The 27,705-nt window shown below is 39.4% G+C and overlaps 1 protein-coding gene across 1 annotated transcript in view; it reads right to left on the bottom strand.

The window, feature by feature from the left end:
• Window positions 1-27,705, bottom strand: part of DCTD (dCMP deaminase) — a 127,193-nt gene that overhangs the window by 87,248 nt on the left and 12,240 nt on the right. The window contains exons 3-4 of the mRNA XM_080379413.1: window positions 24,704-24,802; window positions 286-8,429 (exon numbers count right to left, since the gene is read on the bottom strand). Coding sequence (XP_080235539.1) covers window positions 286-320 — 35 coding nt within the window. The 5' untranslated portion in view covers window positions 321-8,429; window positions 24,704-24,802. The remainder of the gene's footprint in view (window positions 1-285; window positions 8,430-24,703; window positions 24,803-27,705) is intronic.

Below are 27,705 nucleotides of genomic sequence, written 5' to 3' on the forward strand. Positions count from 1 at the left end.
GGCTGCCGCCGCTCTCCCCACCTCACAGGCCGGGGGCGGCCGCCCGTCTGGCGCAGGCCGCGGCCGCCGCCCCCCCCCCCAAGGGCCTGAACCCCCGGGCGGGAGCGGCCCGGGCCAAAGGGGAGACAGTGCGGTCAGTCCGGGGTGCGAGGGGCGCGGGGCGCTAGGGGAGGGCGAAGCGCCGGCGGGGCAGAGCGCGGACACGGCATCACGGGGGTCCCCACACCCGCGGCCCCCGGGCGGCAGCGGGGCGAGCCGACGCGCGGCCGGGCCCGGGCAGCGTACCCGCTCCGGTGGCTGCTGGGCGGCTGGGCGCTCATCCCGGCGCGGCCACGCTCTCGTTGGCCGCTTGGCGCCAAGGCGGCAGCGGGCGGGGAAAGGGGCGGGCGGCGGGGAGGGGCGCGGCGGGGGCGATGGCGGCCGCGGGGTGCGGGCGGCCCTCACCGGCAGCGGCCACGTGTGGCGGTCCGGGACCGATCCCGCTGACCCGGGGCGGGGGGCGCTGCCACCCCTGGGCTTCCGTGAGCCTCCGTGGTGCTGTCACCGCGGTGCTCGGGTACGCGCTCTTGTAGCGTTCGGCTGCCTGACCGGCGCTGCTGCCGGCCTGGTGCTTCCCCACTCAGCGTGCAGGTTTTCACCCAGCTCACGCTCTTGAGGTAAACGCCATTCATTAAAGCTTGCCATTAACATATTAACGTGTCTAAAACTCCTTTTTTATTCTCTCGATACGAAATGGATGTGGAAAGCAAGTTAAGGTTTATTAATACTCGGCTGCTGCCATGTCTTAGATGTTGCCCAGGACACTCAGGTGGCTGAACATACACATACATATATACACACACACATACACCCCGTTGCAGTGCAAAGTGAGTGATATAATGATAAATATTAAGTGTTGATATTGTTTGTCTTCCATGAGGAGCTGCCTACTGGTTGCCACAGGGTCTGCCTTCGCAGAGACGCTCAGATGGGAGCAAGGTACAGATGTTCGCGCCGTGGGGCTGCGAGACATCAGATAAAGCCTGCCCCAGCCCACCAAACGTGCCCGGTTGGGTGGCAGTGACAGGTGCAACAAACTCGGTGAGAGCAGTGACGGGCAAAAGGAAAACACTTGCTTCTGAGGGCATCCCCAAGAGGGGATCTGTGTGTGCAAGTGGTGCAGCTCGCGCTGCACGTGTGCTGCACCAGTGAGCCGAATGTGGTCAACAGACATGGCTGAGAGAATGGTTTCCTGCAGCCTGTTCTTCCTCTTCCTCTTCTAGGAGGACACTTCAGCTTGGGAGAAAGGACATGTTTGGGAAACATGGCACATAGTAGCCCTGTCCCAGAAGCTCTCTTTATAGTTCCTCCTTACTGACCACCTGCATAGCAAATTGCACTGCTGAGGACACCAGGTAAGTTAGTATCACAGAATCACAGAACGGTTTGGGCTGGAAGGGACCTTAAAGATCATCCAGTTCCAACCTCCCTGCCATGGGCACGGGAACACCTTCCACTAGACCAGGTTGCTCAAAGCCCCATCCGACCTGGCCTTGAACATTTCCAGGGATGGGGCACCCACAGATGCTCTGGCCAACCTAGGCCAGTGTCTCACCACCCCCACAGTACAGAATTTGTTCCTTACATCTAATCTAAAGCCACCCTCTTTCAGTTTAAACCCATCCCCCTTGGCCTATTGCCACATGCCCATGTAAAAAGTCCTTCTCCAGCTCTCTTGTAGGCCCCCTTCACATACTGGAAGGTCTCCCCAAAGCCCCAACTCCAACCCTCTCAGCCTGTCCTCACAGGAGAAGTGCTCCAGCCCTCTGAGCATCTCCGTAGCCTTCCTCCAGACTCGCTGCAACAGGTCCATGGCCTTTGTGTGCTGAGGGCCCCAGAGCAGAACACTTTGTGCTCCACGTGGGGTCTCATGACAGCGGAGGAGAGGGGGAGAATCGCCTCCCTCGACCTGCTGGTCATGCTTCTTCCGATGCAGCTCAGGATACAGTCGGCTTTCTGGGCTACAAGCGCGCATTGCCAGGTCATGTTGAGCTTGTTGTCCACCAACACCCCACCAAGTCTTTCTCCTCAGGGCTGCTCTCCATCCGTTCTCCACCCAGCCTCTATTTGTGCTTGGGATTGCCCCGACCCACGTGCAGGACCTTGCACTTGGCCTTGTTGAACTTCATGAGGTTTGCATGGCCCCACCTCTCAAGCCTGTCAAGGTCCCTCTGGATGGCATCTCTTCCCTCTACTGCACCACACAGCTTGGTGTCATCAGCAAGCTTGGTGACGGTGCACTCAGTTGCAGTGTCCACAGCGTCAAATGTTTTGCACAAGTCCAGTACACCATCGTGTGCATAAAGTCAGGTAAGTCAGGGGACCTCCTATACTCCTATTTCTTCTTGAAGCTATGCCAAAAGCGAGAGGGCATGGAGTGATTAAAACCGAGGAACACACCACTAACATGTTTTCATATTTAGATTGCTGCACCACGTACCTATTGTTTTTTTTTAAACAACTGACAAACCATCAAGTATGAAAATGTTACTTAATTTCACAGGCATTCCTATTCAGTTGTAACCAGAAAATTTGGCAAAAGCAGCCTGTTACATTTCAGCTGACAAATTTTCCAGCCCTCAGAGTGGGAAATCATATAGCTATTTCAGTTTGCAAGATTTCTGTTTTCACAATTTCATATGGGCAACAAATGTTCCTGTACGGTTTGTTAATGAATGAAAAAGAACAATTTAAATGCAAGAAAAAGAAAAGAAATTTAATGAAAGTAGCATCACTCAGTAAAGCAGAAGCCTGAAGGTGAAATGAAAGGCCTGATTATGGTTGATCATGAAGAGAGTTAAAGAGCACTCATTTAATTAATCTGGAGAAAAAATTAGTGTAATTCAGTTCAAAAAGTTTTGTACTATCTGTATATGTTTTTCTGCACTCTTGAAATGTGAATTAAAATTAATAGTGCTACAATTACCCATGCCAAATTTGTAATTTTTCATAATTAAGATTCTGTGGACAAACCGTAACAACTACTAATCTTTAAAAAGCAGTGCTTATATGCTGATCATACAGAGTGAATGATGGATTTTCTGTTTTGTGAACACTGATTAGGAGTTCTTACAAACTATTTCCTTCCTCTGAGCTGATCATATTTTCCAGCTAATATCTATAAATCAGCCAGAACCAAATTCAAAATAATACAATCTCCATTCCTCAAAAAGAAACTCTTGCTCTCTTCTCTCCTGTCAGAGAGGAAAAAAATACATGCTGCAAAATAACTGCTTATATTATTCATCAATGAGGTTTTTAATTTTGGAGTGCAGTTTTCAACTTTATAAAAATACATACAAATTATTTTTGAAATATGAAAATTAAATGTTTTTGTCATGCTTAGCAAATAAGGTTCCATAATAATTTGAAACTAGTCTTATCTCTCCATCTGTTAAGTCCACAAACATTATTTTTTTATTATTATTTTTCAAAGATTATTGACTCTTCTGTCTTGTTCTTCCTCAAAAAGCAGACCAACAACATTCAGCATTCCTAGTAATATAGCAGTGATATATGGACTGAAGAGGAGAACTTCTGCTGGGATTTTAGTTCATAGACTCCTATAGCGTTGCTAAATTACACATCTTCTGGAAACCTAGGTACATTTTGGTTTTCTCCTGTTTTCCTTTTAGAATTATGCTGAAAACTTCCCTTGTGGCCAAGTTGTGACTGCTCTTCTGACAATGTGCTATGGAGGTGGTACCTGACATGTCAGCCTCTTCATGCACACAACGGAAGTAGGTTATGTGGTTACAGATATCTAGAGAAAGTTACACCTGGATTAGGTGAAATTTAGGCCAGAATCCTGTGGCCTAAACATAGGGCTGCACTGATGGCAGATAGCTTGACTTGCTACGGGTGTGGGGCAAAGTCTTGCTGCCTGGTAGGTTCCGTAAGACTTTTCTGGCAGCTGCCGGCTTTGCAAAAATGGGAGCTCCTCTGGATCTGCTGTCTGAATACTCCTCTCCATTAACTCTCTTATGCTGTGATCTAGAAGATTATTTGTGCCCTTCATCTGTCTCAGAACCATTCTGATCTCTGTGACAGAACTGGAGCGCTCTGACTCAAAGCCCCTGTTAAGACAGGCATGCACTCAAATAGGCTGAATTTCTTTTAATTTCGTATGTGACACTCTAGACCTGTCCTTACATGTTCCTCTTTTATTCCACAGAAAGAGAATGTATGTGAAGAAGCATGGAGTACCTCAGGTAGCCTTTTCACAGGTTACTTTGGTTTGTCTCTCAAGCTGTAAAGTCCCAAGCATGGATCATCATGACCTTGTATAGATGTCAGTAAACAATCTGAGCTGATTGCAAATATTTTAGGTGCTCTTAAATTTAATTAATTGAATTAATGAGAAGTGATACAAGTTTGGAAAACAGGCTAAATATATAACTGTCGAGATGCTTATATTTTTAGCTACTCCTTATGAAATTTTCACATCTTCTACCTTTTGTTAATGTTGATAAAAGCAAACTAAGTTGAGTTTGGGGAAACCTCAAGCTTCAGACCCCCTCCCCACTTTCTTGCTGCTTGCCAACACACTCTTTTAACTTTGTTGGCAAGCAAGATCTCTCCCCACATACAGTATATGTGTAAGTTGTCACTCAGACAGTTCACAATTTGCCAGGATATGGAGCATGCAATTTGGTAGACCACCCTGAAATCACTCTCAAAACTTAAGGCAAAAGTGAAAAGAAATTGCGAATGAACTGTTGTCTTTTTCTCTAATGGAATGAGTTTTTCAGGAACTAATTACTAGATTTGGAGAGAAAGACAAATAAATAAATATGACAATATGTCTTTATATCTTAACATCTGGTTCTTGTTTGTCTTTCACAGAAGTACTTCTCACTGACAGGATAATTTTCAGTTAGAGAAGGGGATTCATTTTTAGGCAAGTCTCATCTTCCAAATATTTTTCCAAATAGGAATTTCTACTTAAGTTAAACTTTTCCTCCTATACTTGCTTACCCACCAAGAACATATTCAATACAAGCGCAGCTGCTGGTATACACTGCAGTTCTTAAGAATATGAATTTATGGCTTTCTCACTGATCAAATCACCCTTGTTCCAGTGTCAGGCTTTGCTCCGTGAACAAAGTCCTACTGATGGAACCCCCTTGCTGGAAGACTTAAACAGGGTTAGCAGCAGCAGCTTGTTAAGTTAACCAGCCCATAAATAGACTGTAATAAGCTGTTAGATATTTATATTGTAACATTTTGTATAGGGAGCATTTCAGAGTTGCTACAGGAGTTTCCACTTCAGCGTATAGTTTATGCATTACACGTGTACTTGATACATTACATTATATAATTGTGGAACTACTTATTAATAGAGATGGTAAGAAATACAACTTATTACCAGCCTTCGATCAAAACCAAATAGGATGGTATCATGGTAATTTTGGTGCAGATGGAAGCCTGTTGCAAATCCGGTATTTTCAAGCTTGGGTGCCAAAATTCAGGACATCAAAATCTGTGTTCAGATGCTTACTTTTTTACAGACTTGTAAACACTGAATGCCAGAAACTGTTGTGCATGATGATGAGTATCTCTGACAGAATCCAGACAATATTAAGGTATTTCTATGATTTTCATGTCTTAATGGGAATCTTTTCTCTATTCTTAGATTTTGAGGGCTTGTGTATTACCTTACCTTTCTGTGGCACCTGTTTCTTGAAAACTAGAATCAAGTGCCGGTTTAAAGATTTCTTCCTTCCTGTCCAAGTCAGACACTGAGTATCACATTCTCAGTCTCGCAGATTCAAAATTTCTTCAGTTTGCTAACTTCCTAAATCCAGCTTTTCACCTCGTTGAATAGTAGTTAAGAGTTTTTTCTGAGACTTGTCTTTTATTTGCCCTTTATTCTGACTGGGGTCACAAATGAGTATATAAATAATACTTTTTAAACAGTCTTCTGTTCCATTTTTAACATTACAGCTATTTTTCATCTCATCTAAAATTTTTATGAGCATCTGTTTTTCCTAATTTTGACTGTTTTCCTGTTTTATTCATACTGATGGTTCTAGTTATAGACAAATATTATCTTCCCAGTGCCCGGATCACCTTGTAATTTCTTTGATATCAGTACATTCTCTAGCTAGATATGTTCTTTCTGTATGTTATTTACCAATACTTTCTCTGTTTGCTTGGGGTTTTTTAATGTTTGTATCTGTGTCTCTGACCAGTCCTCTACTTTTGAAATCCTTCGTTCCATTCATACCTGCCCTGGCATCCAAATTCCCTGTTCTACGCAAGCTAGTACAATGAACAGGACAAAGATAAGTGCTAGAAAACCAGAAGATACTGCATGTGATATTTTCTTCTATCACCATCCAGAACCAGAAAGCTCAGAAAATCTTGCTAAATTCTCCTTTGAAAAGTAAACTGAGACATAAAGTTTCAGACTGCAAGTATTCTCGCAACCCTAAAGTTGAAATGTTCTCTTCCAAAATACGAATTACCTTCTTTGCCCACCCATACTCATCATGATCACAGCTATTCCCCAGTTAGAGGTGAAAAATTAATTTTCTGCTTTCAGTATAAAATCTCACTTTTTTGGCATGCTGCTTCTATACTCAGCACCTGCCTAGATACTTCACAGCTTTCTATTTCTTCTGTTACCTTCCCCTTATTTTTCAAGGCTATTTTTAATATCTAAGAAGAATATTTTCTACTTCCATCCCTTCCAATTTGGCATGGTTTTTCTCTCGTGATGCAGTAGCTTTTTACGTTACTTCCATGAACTTTCTCTTAAGTCCCAAAATCTGGTGTAGTGTATCAATTTGCAAAAACTCCAACTGGACAGTAACATCACCTGTAATCACCACATCAGGCACATTCTGAAGAAAGAAACCTTTACTCTTCCATCACATACAAATAATATTGAATACATGTATCCCTTCATGTGTGGACAACTAGTTTGCTCTTTGTAGTTTTATTTTTTGTTTTCCTGATATAAATTCCTTTTATGCTTGCCTCCTTTAACCTCAGTGGAGTTTCTTTCCAAGTTCCTACTTGTTCCTTTCAAATTTTTCTTTGTTTATGATAAGCTTCAGATTTCCTCTATAGAGAGTTTTCCTATTTTTATGTATAAATGCCTGTCATTTATCTTAGCTGTATCTTTAGATTTCATTATTATGGTGTGATAATACTTAAATCTTCATGTAAGAGCTGCTATACAGAATCATCTTCTTACATCTTTATATGGGATTTGGTATGGAAAGTTTTAAGTAAACAACCTAAATCCACTCTCTGATAGGAAATGAATTACTCCTTCAGCTAACTCATGGACTGGGGTAAAAAAAATATCAGGATTCTTAAGATATAACACTTCAGCTAGAAAAGAGACACAAAAAGAGCTGTTGCAATCATCTTTTTTTTTTTTTTCTGTATCTCACCTCATCTTGATGAGATCTCTTTGGCCTACTCGCCTTTCAAGTTTGCCAATATTCCCATTTCCCCCAAATACCCATTAGCACCAAAGGTGTGTTCCTTCCTCCGTAGTAACTGCTCCATTCCTCGGACGTAGCACTGAGAGAACTGTGAAACAGGAGGCATGAAGCCTTCGTTTAGTAACATACTGAGTGTTAGCTTGATAGCAGGGCAGAGGGAGCTCAGGTGCCACTATCATATAATATGTGATTTCTTTTCATCTCTTCTAAGTTCTGGCTGTTTCCTAAACTCATTGAACTAATTACAGAAGAGCAGCTAACAGCCACACTGCTTTAACTTGCCAATAATGAAAAGTGAGCCGAAGCTGTCAGGAAATACCTTTGACATCCCAAATTCAAAGAACTGGAACTCTGTGCTCCCTCTGTAGATATGAGGGGAAATACAATCATTAGTAAACCTAATATATTTTGTAAGCAGAGTTGGCAATATGATTCCTTTTCAAGATTTCCTGGCATTTTCCTATTACAAGATTTTAGTTGTCTGCATTGGACATGATTTGTTCAGGCTGAAAGAACCCAAGCTGAGCATTTGCTTCTACTAAAATTATTTTTTATCTTTCAGGTTGTATCCATATTTTTAATGCTATTGTAACTTTAAAGCTGTTATAAATAAAACCATATTCACATTAGGAAAGCATTGACTCAGACGGCAAAGGCAGTATATGGTAAATGAGGAATTCTAACGTGAAGCCACAGCAGCTTCATGCTATAGAAGACAGATGATGAGGTAAAGAAGGCAAAGACTGGGATGTGATCTTTGAAGCACGAATCATTAAGGAATTCAAAGGTGGATGGGCTATAGATTGTAGAAAGGGAAGACAGACATTAGTTAGATATTTCCAATTCTTATTTCTCAGAATACAATAGAGTATTATTAAGGTTCAAAGTACTGAAGAAAAATTGTCTTCCGAGACCAGCCTTCACAGAAGCCTAGGGAGATAAAATAAACAACAGATGTACTTTATTTTTTTCAAAACTGAGGAAGCAAAAGGGAACTGAAATGCGATATTCTTCATTTACAGGAAAGTAAACTAAAACCCTCCGTATTACTTCTGCAAAAATTCAGTGGGTTCTATAGGGACAGTAGCAGGGAGAACTCCAAACCTCTCCACTGGTATATATGTCCTCTGGGGTGAGCATTTTTCCACAGAAGATGAGTGTCTTAACACAAGTCAAATAAGAAACAAGCCAAAAATAGTAAGAATTTGTGGGCTCTGTGAAAACTGGCTAATCTTGTTAGTACAACTTTCGAGAATAAAAATGTTTCCATGCAAAGGGTCTGTCAAATTGACTTTAATGTTTTTCTAAAGGATTAGAGAACAGAGGATTCTTGTTGGGAGATACTGCATACGTCATTTTGTTTGTACATTTTGTGTTAGAAAATTCTTCAAGATTTTGAACCAGCACTTCAGCTGATCTGCAGTACGAGAACCTGAAAATATCTAGCACAATGGAATCAATATCAAGCAATATTTTGTCTCTGAAAGAAATTCAGTCTGACTGAGAAGAGTAAGAGCAGTGTAAGGAACTGGAGACTGGCTAAAAAGCTGGATACAGAAATTTCCTGTAAAGCAGTACAAATTAGTTGGTGTCACCAGAGCAAGAAAACCATAGTGACAGAATAAAATGTTATCAAGGTTTCAGAATACTTTATTATCACCACCTTAGGTCGCTAAGCTTCACCAGCTATATCCATCAAGTTTGATAGCAAGTATGTATGCTCACAGCTGAAGCTAGAAGGTGCAGTGCTTTAATGTACTAACGATTTACATTAAGACACCTGGGTTCAAAGTCAGTTTATGACAAGAATAAAATGGGTTTGTTGGTCTCAGCCTGCTCTCTAGTGGACAACTGCACATAAACTCAGTCCTGAGAAGAATCCCAAGAATAAGATTGTTGGCCCAGGCTTATGGTGAAATTCATATTCTCTGAACAACAGTATTCAAAATAAAATTAAACTGGATATCTGTGCTTTCTGTGCTACTCTGAAACACTGTAAGATGAGACATTTCCATCAGCATCTCTTAAATACTATATTCAGTATTCTTGTTACCAGGATATGAAAGGATACAACAGAAGGGGAAGCAGTACAATGGAAGGCAGCAAAGGCAATTAGATGCTTCCATGTTAGGGAAAAATGACATACTGCCCTAACAGACATATATAATGTTTATGACTAGGTAAAATATTTGTCTTTATTTACCCTTTTTCATAATACAAGACATTGAGAAACAAAAAAATGTGACACACATAATAATGATAAAAGAGAATACTTTCTTGATGCCTAATTAACCTGTGAAGTCATGTCTGAAAGACATCTTGGAGACAACAGCTACAGAGGTCTTAAAAAAACATTATGCTGTTATATGAATAATAAGAAGAGCAACAGTTACGTTAGTATTAAAATGTATGAGGGATATAAACTCTCATGATTCAAGATATAAAACAAACGTAAATTGTCTAGAGCATGGGAAGGAACCACACCCACAGCAGTTTTATTTCATTAGTATGTCCCATACAATGGTTACATTCACTTCAGCAATGAGTTTTAGATTTGTGTAGTCTGTGATACTTCCTATGCTTCCAAGGTAAATTCCTTAGTGACTCATTCACAGAAATCGGCTGCAAAAAATTGTCTGGAATGCTGACCTTGATTCAGGTTATTCTCCTGTACATTGCTTAACCTTTTATTAGTGAGGAGAACAACACTCACCGATATCCAAGCATTTACAATTACAATCATATGCCAACTACAGAGGCCAAGTAAAAATTTTGAGTTAAAGTATCTTTTCAAAACTTCTTTTTAAAAATAAAAAATAATGTTAGTTATCACTAGCTTATAATTGACCATAACACATATATATATATAAAAACATATACACACACTATATTAACACAGTTTTTCAGAGTCTTGAGCTTTGTCCTAGTCTAAACTGACCATTTCATTATTTTTCATCATGTCATCTACCTCACTTACTTGCAGGAATTTTCGAACACTTCTGAGTTTTACAAGCCTACATTTGAAGTTCAGAATAAACTTAAAATTCAGTTGTTATCCAAATGAAGTTTACCTTATGGAGCGGGTACTGCTTACCATGTTTATAATAATATATTTCTACATTATTCATAATTCAAAAAAACCACAGTCTTTTTTTCAGTCTACTAATGTCAGAGCAGCCTCTCTGACATTATTCTGATTCCAAATCTAGAGAATCACAATTTTTAATAAGCAAATAGTTTTACTCTCAATTTTGCAAAGAAATGCAACTCCAGATATTCTTCAAAGTGCAATTTATCAAACATTAATTTCCATTGCTCTCTCTCCATACTAATTATACTGTTAGTTTATCAAAGCTCTTCTTTCTATGGTGCTTTCATAATTACCACTTCTGATTATTTTACTTCCAATCTTCTGAAAGCTGGTGGTTTACTTAAAAGTTGAGCCAGTAAATGCTAGTGTGAAAAGTTATCATTCACAGAAAAACATTTTTTTAGACTTTGTAGAAAAACAGTGAATTGTAACTACTTTTTAAAAGTGAACTAAGTGAATCTGAAAGCCTCTAAAATCACAAGGCAAACAAAGTCACATCTTAATTTATCGGGGAAGGGAGCTGACTCATAATTTCTGCTTATGTGAAGATGACAGTATGCTTCCATGAGTAAATTCTTACTCCAAAATTATGTTTTTATGGAATAGCTTGACAAGTATGATTTCCTTGAGGATAAAAAAAAATAATTAGAAATGTTAAATAGGACCTAAATTTGTCAAGCATAATGCAGAGGAATGAAACAGCTAAGACTCATATAACTTCAAAAGAATTTGAATTATACATTTAAATTCAGACTTATGGCATGAACTCAGATAATTACCAGGAAAATAGCAGCTTTTGCAGTCAATAACAGGCATTGGATTGAGTTTGTCAATTTTTCTGAGCTGACAAATGAAAGTTGATGGCTGCTGAAATGAGCTGCAGATTATATGAGAACTATTATGGTCCATAAGAGCTAATGATTTTATTCTCAAAGCCTGAAGCTGTGAGAAATATTAATAAAGCTATTTATATTTAGCTAGTTGTAGTGCATCAGGTACCCAGTAAAGCAAGGTTGCTTGATGGAGGTAGTCTTCTGTTTCCACTTGACATCAAACACAGCTTTCTAAAAATGTTTTTCTGCTCTATTCTCCTGATAATTCAACAGCAGTAGGACCAAGAAAACCCTGTCAGAGGTACTGACTGCTTGCGCAGAATTTCTGTTGTATTCATGACCACCCGCTGGCAAATATTAATGAACAGAACAAAAATAAGCGAGATAGCTATAGCTCAAAATGGATAGTGCTGGAAATGGGATATAGCAAGTGTACTGGTAAAGGAGAAATCCCACCCATAATAGTGGTGCCTTACTGCTAGAGGGCAAATAAGTAAAAAACAGTATTTATGCTATGCAAGATCTTAATCTTTAGTTGTGATCTTACAAAAGAGCTTTACTTTCTGCAGAGCGGAGATCTGTGCATCCTAAAGGAGGAACATACTGTAACCATGACTATATGTTTCAGGTATATAAACCACTGGATGACAGCTCAGGATCAGCCAAAGCTGATTAAAGCCTCAGGAATCTTATCTCCTCAACTTTTGTGGGAGCCCACTGTGACAAGCTTGTCTCTTTGATGCCAAATTTGGAATATGTCAGAATGGCTTAACCCTACCTGTTTATTTTCACATTTGACAATATTTTTTTAAATTTAAGTGGTAGGCAGAATCCAAGCTTTCCATTTTTTTGCTGGTTTCCATCACTTGGGAAGTGCCATGGCATGGAAAAAAGTTCTAACTTTTGGATTTCAGCTGAAAGCTGAAATCATTTCAGCTTCACCTCAGCTTTACCTCTTCTTCGAAGGGTTTCTGGACTGGGTTGCAGAGAAACATTAGTAAAGAACCTTAGAACAAACTGATGCCTGAAAAAGTACCATAGAAAGGAAGTGAGAAGAATCCCAGCCTGTTGTTATTTTCACATCTCATTATTTTGAATAGTCATTGATTTTGAATGCCATAAGTGAACTGTCTTAGCCATGATACAGATTTCCCAGACCAGATGGTCAGTTCCTCTGTACCCAAAGGTATAGTATACTTCGGAGAAGCAGGCCACCACCCTAAGCAGTGGACCTTCCTACGAGCCTGACTGGTGGATATGTTACCCAAGGCATACAAGGTCCCTTGCCTGAGGCTGATGAGAGGAGAGCTCTACAACTTCCTTCTGCGCAATCTTGTAATCATTCACTGCACTCATCACAACTGATTTCAGCACAGAGGCCTCGGTACTGAGCCATTCCTTTTGGTTCTGCTGACCATACATGTGCAAGATTCATGAAACAGCTACGTCACTGAACAGATACCGTGAAGAGTTGTCCCTGTTACTCTAGCAGGGAAGCTTGAGGCACATGCTACTCTCTGTAGTTTTACCGTGTAGAGCATCACTCCAATTACCATCGTCATTCCAGATACAATGTCAGAAAAGTCCAGTCACTCCCCACTGCTATGGTCCCAAAATGTCCGTGAGGGTGCCACAAAGATACAAGTAGAGACACTTGTTCATCAAAACCAATGGTGGTACAAAGGAGAGAAGCACAGGGCAGCTGCATGAATTAACTATCCATGGGAGCAGGGGAAAAAGCAAGGTCACATTAAGAACACAGAAAGTCCTAGAACAGCACAAGCACATATCCGCCCATATCTCCCCACATCTTCATTTCTTTGTTCTCTACAGACCCAGCTCTGAGGAATGGAATCACGCCAGGAATCTCCTTCGACAACATCTAGACTAGATCATGGTCAAGGAACAGCTCCGGGCTTACATCCAGGCACTTCTTCCCTACAGTTTTGTTTTAATGACAAAAAAAGTAACAAAGTTAAGAAAGAGGAAGATTGTTAAAAGGAAGTGAAGGGCAGCTCAGAGTCCCAACTCTGTCTAGGCACCAAGGAACCTATTTAAGGATACTGTAGTAGAAATACCTAATTTCTGTTAAGAAAGACTTCAGAAAGGTGAAAGGAAATGGGCGTAACTAACCAGCAGGGTAAGTGAGGTTGTTAGAAGCAAAAATACATCTTTGAAAATGCTGAAGTCATGTTCAAATGACACAGGAAGAAAGAGTTACAAACTCTGGCAGGTTAAATGTGAAAACATAATAAGGCAGACCAAAAAGCATCTGAAGAATAACTAACAAAGGAATCAAAATTAATAATCTTTTTCTCTACCAAACGCATCAGGAGCAAGAAGTTTGCCAGAATCTGCAAGGCCAGTTCATTTTCAGGACATAAAAGTGTACTCGGAGAAGACAAGGTCGTTGCAAAGAAGCTAAGTGAACCCTTTGCATTGGTGTTCACTGAGGAAGGAACTGGGAAGATTCCAAAATCAGAACCTTTCTTGGCGGGGGACTCATCTGAAGATCAGTCTGAAATTGAAATTACTATAGAAGAGATTATGGAATAAATAGATAAAGTGAAAATCACCAGGACTGTATAGTATTCACTCCAAATTTCTAAAGGAACTCAAGGACGAAAGAGCTGAATTACTCACAGCAGGGTATAACCTATTGCTTAAAATTGCTTTGCTTCTGGAAGGCAGCAGATGTGACATCAATTCTTTAAAAAGGTTCCAGAGAAAATCCGGGGAATGGTAGGAATGTAAGTCTTATGTGTACTGGGCAAATTACTAGAAACTATGACAAATAACAGAATTAGGGGACACCTGGATAGATCTGATCTATTTGGGAAAAGTTAGATTTCTGTTGGGGAAAATACATGAGGAAATGACAATACAGGGTCTCAGGAGTTGTCTGGGCTGGGCTTGACTTGAACTGATTTTAATTTTATTTTTTTCAGTGTATGACAATCATCTAGTGTTTAAGTGGGTATTGCCTAACTGGGTTGAGCTTGGTCTGTGGATACTCTATACGAGAAAAGCCTAACTGTCTCATTGTAAAGGTCCTTTTTACATGGAAAGGGGCTGTGACAGGCTGTGGGGCAAATTTCAGACTCTATCAAGGAGAAGGATGCAGACTGTAGTAAGAAAACCCAAGCAGACCTCAGAATAGAGCGGAAGGAAACTCCTACTGTGAACATCAAACTCCTTCCAGCACAGGACACAGGAGGCCAATGACTCGTAATTGTGACCCCCCACAGGGGCCAGTGGGACATGCAGAAGGTGAGCACAGCACCTGAGAAACTGAGTAGAAACAAAGAAGTTTATCTAGACCAATTTTAACTATTGTTAATGTATTATTTCTGTATTAATGGGGTAATTTGTACCATTAGATTATTAAAACGTTAACGGGACTAACACTACATTCTTACATCCTCTTTCAAGGCATGACCCCTTTAGCCTGTAACGGGATTGAATGTAACATGAATCCAGCCTCAGGCTAGGGCTAGTCCTAAGGGCTAGGGCCAAGGTTTGAAAAACCAGAAAGCTTACAGGGGGTGATGAGACTGATGGTAGAAAAGGGACTGCGAGGAAAGGTAGGGCAGGTGTTCAGGAGATTCCCAGGGAGAACATCATACAAGGGGCCTTAAGCATGCTACGAGGCTTCAGCCTAAGCCTACTGTTAGCCTTCAACAAAGTTCAGAAAAGGCAGTTGAAAAGAGTGTGCTTCTTGATTCAACATGCACAAAAATGCCTACAAAAGCATAAAAGACCTCTCACAGGTAAGTTCCAAGACTTCTGCCATATAGCTCTTTTTAGGATCAGAGAATCATAAAACCATTTAGGTTAGAAAAGACCTTTAAGATCATAGGGTCCAACCATAAACCTAACAGTGTCAAGTCCACCATTTGAACCTGAGCTCTGGCTAGGCTATGATTAAGATTTGTTTCAATACAATCCTGACAGGGATGGTGGGACTGAGAGTAAGAACGTGAACTCCGTGGGAGTAGAGGTCAGGCCTTAAGAGGTTCCTTAGGGACATTAGGTTAGGAGATCCTGAACCTATCTAAAGAACAAGGGCTTAAAAAGGGAAGCTTCCTGCATGGATAAATAGTTGGTTAAAAGATGAAAAAGAGAGCATCAGAGTAAATGGTCGGTTTTCATAATGGAGGAGGTCACAAGTGGTCTGCCTGAGATATGTTCTTCAGCATATCCATAGATTACTTCGGAAAGGGAGCCGATAATGAGATGACAGTATGTGCCAGTGATAGCATAAAAGTAATGGTTAGTGGGACAAAGGTTTGTGGTGAAGAACTGCTGCAGTCCCAGAGATCAGTGACCTCCCTAAAGATACAATACAATGTCTCATCTTTGAAGGGGGTGAAAGAGAACGTGCCAGGAAGGATACCCACTGGTCCAAGATTATGTAGACAGAGATGTCAGCTCTGTCACTTCACTATTTGGCCCCACAGTTACAACTACATCTAGTGTAGTTCAGGAGGCTTTGGGCTTGCGTGGTCCAAGAGACCAATTGTCATGATGGACAATCACCAGGGACGAGAAACTCTCAAAACGCAATGGCAGGACAGGTCAGCCAGTGTGGTAAAAGCATTAAGTCACATGAATGACTGGAGAACCAGTCCTCTAAGCTAGAATCTGAGGCTGACTACCAACTTGTGAAGTTGGCTATAATGGTCAAGTTTATGGGACCATGCTTTACATATAGAACACATCTATGTTCTCTCTGCATGGACAGTCACAAACTCGGGCTTCGTTCTTCTGATTTCACACAGCCAAAGAGATGCTTACATTCTTCTGTATTTTTTGTCCTTATTTAAAATTGATATCAATTAATAAAGCACAAAAAAATGAAGTATAAGGAAAAAAAGTGTTGCTAACAAAAGTCTGTATTTCCCTTAACATGCCCACAAAATTTTCAGTGAAGTCAAAAGAACAGCATATGGCAGAAGTCTCAAATCAGACTTCTTTTCACCGTGAATCCCTACGGAATTCATAGGGGTTTCAGTGGCAAGGAATTTTAAAGGAATTCCAGTTCCAAATATATAACAGCCTAATAGGTTGGAACAGTAATTCTTCTTCCATCAAATTTAATGGGTACTTTTTAGATTTAATGTGTTTGTGACATTTTTGCAGACTCGTATTTCCTTTGTTGTCTTCACATTGCTACAGAGTCGCACCCCAGGGTACTTTATGAAACTGTAACTGATATAAAAACTTGATTGGCAGATTTTTGTGTGTAAAATATATGTTTCATGACATTTTAAAGTATTTCCTGATGGAATCTACTTTGTTCTGTATTAGGCTGTAGTTCCTTTTCTGTTATGTGAAAATATATTTTTGCATTGGGTGCAGTACCAAATACATTGCTTTAGGTACTGTCAGTAAAATATTAAATATTGCTTATGGCACTGTGACAGGTATTTAAAAATACAAGAGGAACATTTCTGTTTTGGTAAACTGCCCAAACTTTCCATGCAAATAGAATCTTCAGTATTTTGGTGTGAAGACTACCAAAATGGAAACAATGCGTAATAAACTAGCTTAATTTCTTTGAGGAAATGAAAATAAAAGTGGACAAGAGTAAAGAAGTATACATTATTCATTTGGATTCCAAGGAAGCTTTTAATCCAGTACCAGATACATTATTAATGAATTGGGTAAGAAGGTAAGGAAGTAATACTCAACTGGATAACAAACTGGCTTGCTTACAAGGTCAAGGAATGACCATAAATACAAAAGGAAAATGACAAAGCACCACAGAGCTTAGCATTAGATTCTCATCTTCATCACACTAACAAACTGGACAGAGCTTCAGGGTGTGCAATTTGATGTGTCAGGAATACAGCTGGTCATGAACATGAATATAGTTCAAACTGAACGGAAGAAAAGTGGATATGTATATGCCATAGAAGTGAAAATTTAAAATTTATAAAAGTAAGCATAAGGAAGTTTAAAAACTAACAAAGATTATGCCCTATGTTATGGGCTGTACTGAACATGTCAAAGACCTGGCAGTGTTCAATACAAAGTTTAAAACATAAGGTAACTAAATAAGTTATTATATTACATTATGTTAAAACCATTTGGTAAGAATGTAAAATACCACAAAAATACGATTAGCCATTCAATACCTGACAGTAGCTAGAAAGGACAAAAATTATATGCAGAACATGAAGAATGCTAAATCCAGACTCATAGTACAAAGGAATGTGAAAAGAATTGAAAACTAGAATATTAGTTTGAATATGTCCCGGGAAGACGCAGATTAACAGTTCTTCCCACCAGTTTACTTGTTTGGCTGTTTTTGTGCACTGAACTGTAGGCATATTAACGACTGACAAAATATCAAAATGATTTTTTCTCTTTCTCCAAGAATCTTCCAGTTATTCTCAGAAAATCAGAAGGTAATATACAGGTAAAGGACAGCACTTGTTGGAAGACTGCTGTGATACTTCAGCGAAAAAAAAAAGGTCTTTCATAAATGCTTATATTAAGCACCAAGTGATGTTCTTCATTGCTATACTCTCTAACTAGTGCAGTATATGCTAAATTCATCACTGCTCTATATATCCTTGCACTTCCGAGTGTTGCAGTGTGAATTCCCCCTTAAGGTGCATACTCAAGAGCCGTGAGTGCAACCAGTGCTCTTGCTACCAAATCCTTGATTTACCTAAGTCACATGGAGGTTTAGTCTTCCACCTGCCTTTTCAGTTTCCAAATGCAGCCTTTAGGAGAACCAGTTAGACAAGATTAAGACAAGTGCAAGCTACACTTCAACGCATCTGACCATACTCATTAGCATCGAGATGGTTTATTCTTTTGACAAAAGCAGCTCTCACATAAATGTTTGGCTGAAGCTTAAGCAAAGAAATAAATGATGCTACATGAAGAGCTCACAGAGGCACTAAGTCTACTTTGTGAAAGATATAACTAAAGTCTACACTAAGTCTACTCTGACTGAAAATTCAAAACGGTAAGTGGCCAACTTGGTCCATAATTAGGGACTGTTTGTGGATTGTTACATCTTTGCATCTGGGACTAATGCTTGCCCTCAGGCAGTTGTCTTTGTTGAACTGTGCTAGATGATGATTTTGCTTTGTTATTCATCCTACAGCAAAGCAGCGTGAAACCTGCAGCTGTCCAGACACTCTAACCTGTTGCTCATCTTCTGAGACTCTGAGTCAATTCTGTACACATAAAACTCATTCTCCACTCTCCATATTGCTTTTTCATAGATTTGAAATGTCAAGATCTGAGACATCAGTATTCTGCAGCCTCAAGCCAAGCTAACTGAAAGCTAGAGGACGAACAGCATGAGGTTATGGCTTGACAGAGTTGTTTCTTTGTCAGCTTCTATCAGGATTACTATATTATGACGGGTTAACTTGTATGACAGACAAAATTCTGGAGGGACTGAGGGTAGGGGGAAGAAAAAAATATAGAATCAATTATTTCAGAAAGAAAAGACTATCATACAGGGTTACTACCTTCTGTTTGGTGTGCCAGACCAGCTAAACCATAAAACAGACCCCTCCTCAACAAAGCAAAACCAAAAGATGCCTGTATGTTCCCTAGTTTTCTTAGGGCAGAGGTTAAATGAGGATAGTCATCACACCTCATTATTGGAAGGAATAGTAAGTAAGACAGTAAGTGCAGCCTAAGAAAATTAATAGAACAGAACAGAATAGGGCAGAACAGAACAGGACAGAGCAGAACAGAACAGAATGGAATAGGATGGAATAGAACAGAACGGAACGGAACGGAACAGAACAGAATAGAATAGAATAGAATAGAATAGAATAGAACAGAACAGAACAGAACAGAACAGAACAGAATAGAACAGAATAGAACAGAATAGAATAGAATAGGTCTTTTTTCAGTGAGTTCTAACCTTCACTACCTAGAGCAATACAGCTGCCTTCCTACTGATGTCAGATGTCTATGCAGAAAATAGGACTGAAAGCAGTGATTGTGGGGGATCCTTTCTGAGAGGTTTTTGTGCTGGGGATCATGGTACTGAGAAGAAAATAAACCTCCTTGCCCCATGTGAATCCTTCACACAGCAAGGGGGTGAACTAATTTCTCCCATGCTGGCCTGTTCTGTGTTGGTCTTTGTAGATTCTCTACATTATTAAATTTTTCTAAGTCAATATGGAGTGTGTTTATGGTTTACTTTTATGATTCTCTTGAATTAGTCTATGACTGTCCCCTCTTAATTCTTAACATATCTCAGATATTTCCATCATTTTTCTGGGTGATGGTAATATAAAGGCGCTGTCAAACTCTCTGATGAATCTCGGATTTATACTTCATATCTAATATTCTCATATAAAATTTTTCCTCCGAGACATTCAGATATCCACCTCTGGAAGATTTCCAGATTTTGTATCCACACATTAAGATGCAAATTATCCCTAGTTTCCCTCCTTAAAGGAATCTCCTAACGGTTCTTCTCATAATATTGTCAGTTTCTAACTTTTGAATGCTCAGTTTTACAATACTAATGGCCATTTTTGGTAGAACATGCAAAACAGAATAATCTGCTGTTAGCACAACTGGCATCAGTGGTATTATTCTTACTCTTTGTGAGTACAATGATGAATACAAATAGGCCAAATACATTTGTGATTAGTTTCTTGGGATCCTGTTCTGGACAATATTCCATTTAATTATATCTTTCACAAAGCTTTTAAGACATCCAGAATATTTTTATAAGTCTTTCTAATAGGTCGGAATAAATATAATAATGTTTTAAACAGGCATATAGTGAATGAAGCTATGAAAATGAAATGAGGGTAGAAGCAGAAATGGAAGCAATCTTACTACTGTACTATAAAAAAAAGACTTCCTGTGAGTTCCTTGCTTTATGTTCTATATGGAGAAGAATTAATATATCAAATGTAGTTACTGGTAGCTAATTTATAACTAAATGGTCATCAGCTATGGTCTATGTGGTGGTCTTGAAAATTTTATTTTATGTTCCCTACTTTTATGAACAATCTGTTTCATCCCCTCAAATCATAATTGACAAAAATTATGTTTCATCCGTGATGTTTGCAATAAAAATAATATGGCTTCAGGCATCAACTGACAACATTATTTTTTGAGCACAGGGGAATCATTAATCTTGAGAGACAATCAACTGCTAAATCAATTATAAAAATATAGGCGCTTTCAGTTAGTTTTAATTGTTCATTATCACAAGAAATTCAAACACTTGGTGTAGCTGCCTAAGGCACCAGCTAAGCAAACCTATGATGAAGTTCCAACAGTCTGCAAGAAAGTAAAGCTAAAATATTTGAGTAAATCTTATCCAGGAACAAATTAATAGAGCACAGGTTGCCATACCCATTATAGCTACACCCAGCCTCTATTAGCCTCCTCCATTTCTTAATTCCACTGAAATTTGAAGCACTGAAATGTAGTGGTAGGTCTTATTCATAGCATTTACAGTAACGGTTTTCCATAAAATTGTGTCGCTTTATTCTTGTGGTCCTCCTCCTTCTACTAGGAAGAAACAAAACCAAAACAAACCAAAACCAAAACCAAAAAACAAGCCAGAAATGCAAAGGAAGGAAGAAATAGCTGATGCGGGTGGGGCATTACCAAATCTCCATGAAGTCCATGGGCCATACCTCAGCCGGCTGTACAAGAAATTCTAGTTGCCAGCATTAGTGAAGGAATTATTCCAAGTATTACTGCAAATCACAATATTCCCTTTAGATTATTACTGGCAGAATTTTAAAATATTTACCTTATTTATCAGCTCCTGTATCTTCTCTTCTAAATGTAAGCTGTAATCAATAAATCATCAATACCTCACTTCTTTATTCTGTGGGATCTAAATTATATAGCTTTCCATTGTTTTTACATATATGTGTGTGTGTGTAAATATATATGTAATGCCCATCCTTTCCGAACCCATCAGAAACAAACATTGCTAATCAATAAAGGTGCACCTATTATTTGGGAGCTGTGACTACTTCTATATAATGAGTAATGAATTTAAATAGCAAAGGATAAAATGGCAAAAGTTTTTTATGCAGTCCAGCTTTGCAATATTACAGCTTTGAAGATGAATGAAACTAGGTCCAATGTTTAGGCAATGATTTTATTTTGTTGTGAACTGTGCTAATTTGTTATGAGAATAGAGACTGCTCAAATTTCAAACTCTGTGTTACTGTAGACAGAGAATAGAATAGAACAGAACAGAATAGAACAGAATAGGTGTATGTTAAAACTCTCCTAATTTTGGCAGTGGTTTTAAAAGGATAGAATTGTGGGATGCATTACTACCAAAAATTATCTTCCCCTTCCTGATTTTGTAAGCTTTTAAGTGGTTAATAAGGAATGGCAAAACTTAATAAAAACAGTCTTTGTTTTTCAGTATTGTTTTTCAGTGAAATGCTTCCTTCAGGGAAAGTGAGATGGTTAATGAAGCAACAGCAAATGCTGAAGGTACAGCTTGGCATACTTTCCATAGTGGAAGCCATGTGGAGCTTGTAGCAGGCCTTAGGCTGGCTTTTTGAGTATAGCTATACTTAACCCGCAGACTTGAACGGAAGTTCAGTTTACTTAGGAATTTAACTAACTTTATTTCAAACCACAGGGAAAAAAAAAATATCTTTAAACCTTCTTACTATTACTCCCAAATTTATTTTAAAAGTGTCTTTTGATAAGAAAAACTAACCCATTAATCTGAATGACAATTATTACCGCACTTAAAACTAAACCACTTAAAGTCTGGGAGTTCTTATGCAAAAGTTTAAAACTATTATACTTCAAATTAAATTTGAAGGCATTGAATATTGAGTTGCCTTTTTTTTTCCTCCCATCGTTTTTAATTACTCGTACATTTGCATGAAAATAGGATCTTTATTTCTTGAAAGCTCATCTGCTCCTGCTGCTTATTCTTCATTGAAGATGTCACATGCAAAGGGTTAGATCTTCAGGTGAGGTAGAAGCAAGAGCAGATGTGCTTAGAAGTAAGAAAGTTTTTTATGCAAATACTATTTTAAATAAAACAAAAGAGGGTAAAAAGTGAAAATACATGCTTTGAAAGCAAAATTCCAGAATCTGTTCCAGGAGATACAGATGTCCCTCCAAACAAAAGTAATTTTGAACTTTAAAACTGAATATATAACATGGAAATATAAAACCCTGAAGATTAATTAGATCACTGTTTACTCAAAAAAGCCCCCTAATTTGATACTCATACCCTTACTGTACGATAAGGAAACACAGGACCCTGGCAGCAGTCAGGTTCATGTAAGCCCTCAGAATAAGACTTCTGCTGTAAAAAAGTTTCTTTTTTTTTGATGGTCCTTTCTTCATTTTTGATGGTCCTTTCTGAAAGAAATGGCTGATTTCTGTCTGAAGAGAGGCATTTGTATCATAAAAATCAACCAGTCACATGCTTATGCCTTAGTGTGAAGAAACCATGAGCAGTCAATACTGCATGAACATAAACAATGAACTACCTATGGGTTGCTCCGTGTGCAAATCCAGTTGAAAGACAGTGGTGCAACACTTTGAGGGAGTTTGCACCACCACGGGTCTGTGCTTTCAAAGAGAACTGAAGTTATTTAACATCATATTTAATAGACAACCCCTGCTTCCATTTCTTGACAATGTAGCTTGATTCCAGCTACCAACAAAAAATTGAGTACATGAAAATAGTAACGATAGCCTGGGCTGTATTAGAAGTATGAGAAAAGCCACCAAAGACTCACACACTAAAATAAAACTGTTCTGCTTTAAAAGACCTATTGTGCTTTACCAAATTTTACTGAAGATTAACTGTTCTTCAGATAGCTCTGCCCAGTTAAGTAACAAATGTGGCAGTTATGTCTGACAATCATTGCAACTGCCTGCAGCCTATCTGAGAAGCACCCTGAAGTTCATCACACTGCAAGCACCAGACTGGTGATGACAGTAAATGAGTTGTTATTCATCAGGTATTCCCAAACTGTACAAACCCATTTCTTTGTAAAATGTTTGCTGGGTAAATCACATTTTGGAACTACAAAATGGCACCAATGATCTCCATGGTCAGATCCCCAGTCCATGCAGGGTAAACTAGAGGCAGTGCTGCCTCTCTGCTGAAAGGGGGGAAGGGGAAGGGGAAGGGGAAGGGGAAGGGGAAGGGGAAAGGGGACCACTCTATCAAAGCATCAGAAGTGCTATTTGACCTCATTTCTTCTGGTACAGAAAATGCCACAGAAGCAGAGGCAAAGCCCAGAGAGTATTTTATCTGCAGCCAGGAAAAACTGACAGTGCACTCAGATACTCAGATTCAAATCTGCAATACAAATGAATTGCTACTAATAAAAACAAAGCACAGAGCCCCTTTTACATTGTTTTATCCTGTTTAAAAGACAAACATTTGCATGCTGCAAGCCTCAAATGGATAAAAGCTACCATGAGAACTTATAAGCCATCTGCTAGCTTCCTAATGAAGCCAGTAACTATTATTGTTTACAGTTGAACACCGGGGGTCATGTGTATTTGCTGTAATGAAAGAATCAATGCATCACTGCAGATGCTAAAAGAGAACTTTTTTTTTTTTTCCAGACGGCTAATTATAAATACAATAAAATAGCAAATTAAAAAAAAAATCTGTTCATCTCCATAGAGAAATAGTGCTTGGCACACCAAATACAAAATGCAGCACTGTTCTCTTTTCTACTAGTCTCCACTTGACAGACTCAGCTTACAGAAACAGAATCACAAAAAGTTACTCTTCAATACTTAACAAATAGCTGATCACCAAGGAATGCTTAGCTCCTAATTCTCTAATCTTTACAAATCTCCTACATTATTTAATTGTATTGTTTATCTGAATGTGATGATAAAGTATGCATTAACAGATATCTCTCCATTGCTCTTTCACTCTGTTTCTCTTGCTAGAAGAAGACACCAAGATGTATGAAAACTTGCTTCAGTTGAGCTACTAAAAATGTCCCGAAGTTTCTTAGATCTTTTTAAATGTTGAAAAGAAACAGCAGTGATACAATTAATATCTAGCTTACTATTTCATCAAACAAAAATACACTTACAAAATACACAAAACTTACACAATAATGTTAATTCCCAACATTTAGTAAAAACAAAGAATGATAAATAATTGGGCCTTTGTACGTGATGGAATTCTTAAATTCAGTGAAAACAAGTTATTAATTTTGAAATCTTGTTAATGGCCTCTATTGGCTGTAAAAAAAGTATCTTAATTTCAGGAGATTTCCTAAAGCCTGTGAGTCAAGAAAACTTACTTGATTTGCTCAGTCGAAACACTGCAAATGATTCCTCATTGTCCTCTGATATCAGCGCCATGGGTGCAGCCTTTTCGCAGCTCATTTCACTCATTCCACCTGCAGCATAAGCAGAGGTAATTATCTATCATATGGCTAAAATGCAGTATAACATTGTAGCTAGATGGGTTGCAGTAGACAGGAAAGCTGTATTATTGTAGGCAACAAAACAGTAAACCCATAGGAAGGAATGGGAACAATGTTCCTCTTTTACAATAATAAATACTTGTAGCAGGTTGTACTCAAGGCAGAAATAAAGCAGGCTGTCAGCAGGAGAATACTGCTTTTTTTAAAAATAATTTTGTCTTTGTATCGTGGCGATGGCCAGGGAGAGATAGCACCAGGTAGGCCAGGGTGGGCAGAGTTCATTAGTGAGGCCAGCGAGCCCAGAGGAGCATCCCTGGGAGACACCGGTTAAGTCTAACACTTGGCTCCCCTGCCACACCTGCCGCACACGTCCCTGAGGTATGCACATACCACGAGCGAGTAAAGAGAAGATGGAGGGACCTGCTCAGCATCCAAAGCTTTGCTTTGCTTGGGCAGACCTGGCTGGACCCCTCCAGAAGAAATCAGTGAAAGAGCAGAGTGACTGGAGTACAGAAGAGGATGAGGAGAATAGTTGTCCTGGTTTTGCCTGGGATAGAGTTAATTTTCTCCTTAGTAGCTGGTACAGTGCTGTGCTTTGGATTTAGGATGAGAATAATGTTGATAATGTTTTAGTTGCTGCTGAGCAGTGCTTACACAGAGTCAAGGACTTTTCAGCTTCTCACCCCACCAGCGACAGGGCTGTGGGGGCACAAGAAGCTGGGAGGAGACACAGCCAGGACAGCTGGCCCCAACTGGCCAAAGGGCTACCCCATACCATATGGCATCATGCTCAGTACATAACCTAGGGGGAAAGCTGGCTGGGGGCCACTGCTCAGGAACTGGCCGGGTATTGGTCAGTGGGTGGTGCACGATTGCGTTGTGCATCACCTCTTTTGTGTATTCCAGTTCTATCGTTGTCCTTGTCATCCTCGTTGTTATTATTTTCCCTTCCTTTTCTGTTGCATTGAACTGTTTTAATCTCAACTCATGAATTTTACTTCCCCGCCTCGCCTCCGATTCTCTCCCTGATCTCACCTGGCGAGGAGCTGAGCAAATGGCTTGTGTGGTGTTCAGCTGCCTGCCAGGTTAAACCACAACAATAATTTAGTTAGTACTCAGACAACGTTGTCATCTTTCTGGACTTAGGTGAATAACTTCATTTATATGTCTTAATTCTCTGTTGCATAAAATGTCTGAGATAATACTTTCTTTCCTAAACCATAGGCAAAGGTGTATGAATATACCTGTTTCCCCAAATTACAGGGGAGTTGCAAGAATTAATTAGTTAATGTTTGCAAAGTGCTTTGAAGGCAGCAGCTAATCGATAAATGCTAATTATTAAATCAAAGGTTTATCTGACTTCATTACTAAACCACTAATAAAATAAGTTACATAGCTGTTGCAGGTTGGAAAAGGCATTTTTACTGTCTAAAAGATATAAAGGTTTTAATTAGCAAATGTTTTGAAAGCGCTTTGCTGAGGAAAAAAATGCGAACTGTTAATAAAGGTTTTCCCTAATGACAATGGCAACAAAATATGAACTTCTGGATGCTACTGTAACTTCTGCATATATTACCTACGGTTTTGTCCCATGACAACAATATTTTTATCTGAAGCACTATTTTTGTATTATTGATGAAAAAAATTGTGGTTATGTTTGTCAAATAAGTGTTCAGATGCAGAAAGAGATTAAAGGTATCATTCTTAGCAAGAAACAGAAAAACCTAAATTATTCTCAGATTATACATATATACACATACCATTATTTTTGCTACTTAACCTAAAGTTGTATTTTGCTAAGCTTCCAAGCTTCTCCTAATTTACAACATTCAGCCCTCCCAAACGCTCTACTGTACCTGTGCATATGTGACTTGTTATCTACATGTTATCTTAAAGTCTAAGCATGCAGAAGATTTTCATCTTTTACGCATAGGCAGTTAGAAAGACTGAATTCTTAAAGTGCCTCAAGCCTTCTGAAACACCGTGGATCTTTAAGTTCACATAGTTTCATCCTGCCAGGAGAAACCCTTTGTTCACCTCTTTGTGACACTTGTTTCCCCTCTGGATTTAATAATATAAACCTGGGTATAATAATATGAACATGTTGATTTATTAATATAATAGTGTATTAACATAACTGGTTCTGATTCATCCCCTTCCTACATACATTTTACACAGAGACTCACTTTCAGAGCCTTCCAGAGTCATATTATTATTATTTCAAAATTATCAGATGGTTATCGGTATTTCTCAAGTGCCTAAGCTAGTGGTTTGAAAGTAGACCTGGATATGCTTAACGCCAGCTGTAATGTCTGCCTACGGCTGTAGGAAACATGAAACCTTGAGCAATAAGAAAAGTTCTATTGATCTGCTTTGCTGAGAGGGGAGAGACATCCCAGCATCCTCTCTACTTAAAACTGTGCTGGTGTCAGGAGGATGAGGATGGCATCAGCCAGGTCCACTCAAGCGAAGCAATGCAGCCTGGCTGCTGAGGCAGAAGCTGCCCTTTTCCACAGTCCAGGACACAAAATATCTCATACTGTCCCTAGTGTTCCCAGCAGGAAGGAGGGGTCCAGGTGTTGCTCCTACAGAAACCAAAGGGGTCTGCTGCTTTCCAATGTCACAATCCAGTGGCTCCTAAAGGTCCCTCTCAAACACCGCTGGGGCAGACGGCAGTATGTGTTCATCAATTTGAGCCACAAATAGCAGAAGACGATATGCTACAGCAAGGGGTTATGTCCATTTCGGTGCTGTTACTATAGCTCTTTCAAGCAGGTGGGGAAGAGTTAGAGCAGCAGCAGAAGTGACAAACTTTTATCAGTGCATCAATTACCAAGCTGTCCCCAAAGGACAGATGACTGAGATTTTTTGGAAAG

Source organism: Falco punctatus (genome assembly GCF_963210335.1).
Source record: "Falco punctatus genome assembly, chromosome: 1".
In the NCBI taxonomy this organism is placed as follows: Eukaryota; Metazoa; Chordata; class Aves; order Falconiformes; family Falconidae; genus Falco; species Falco punctatus.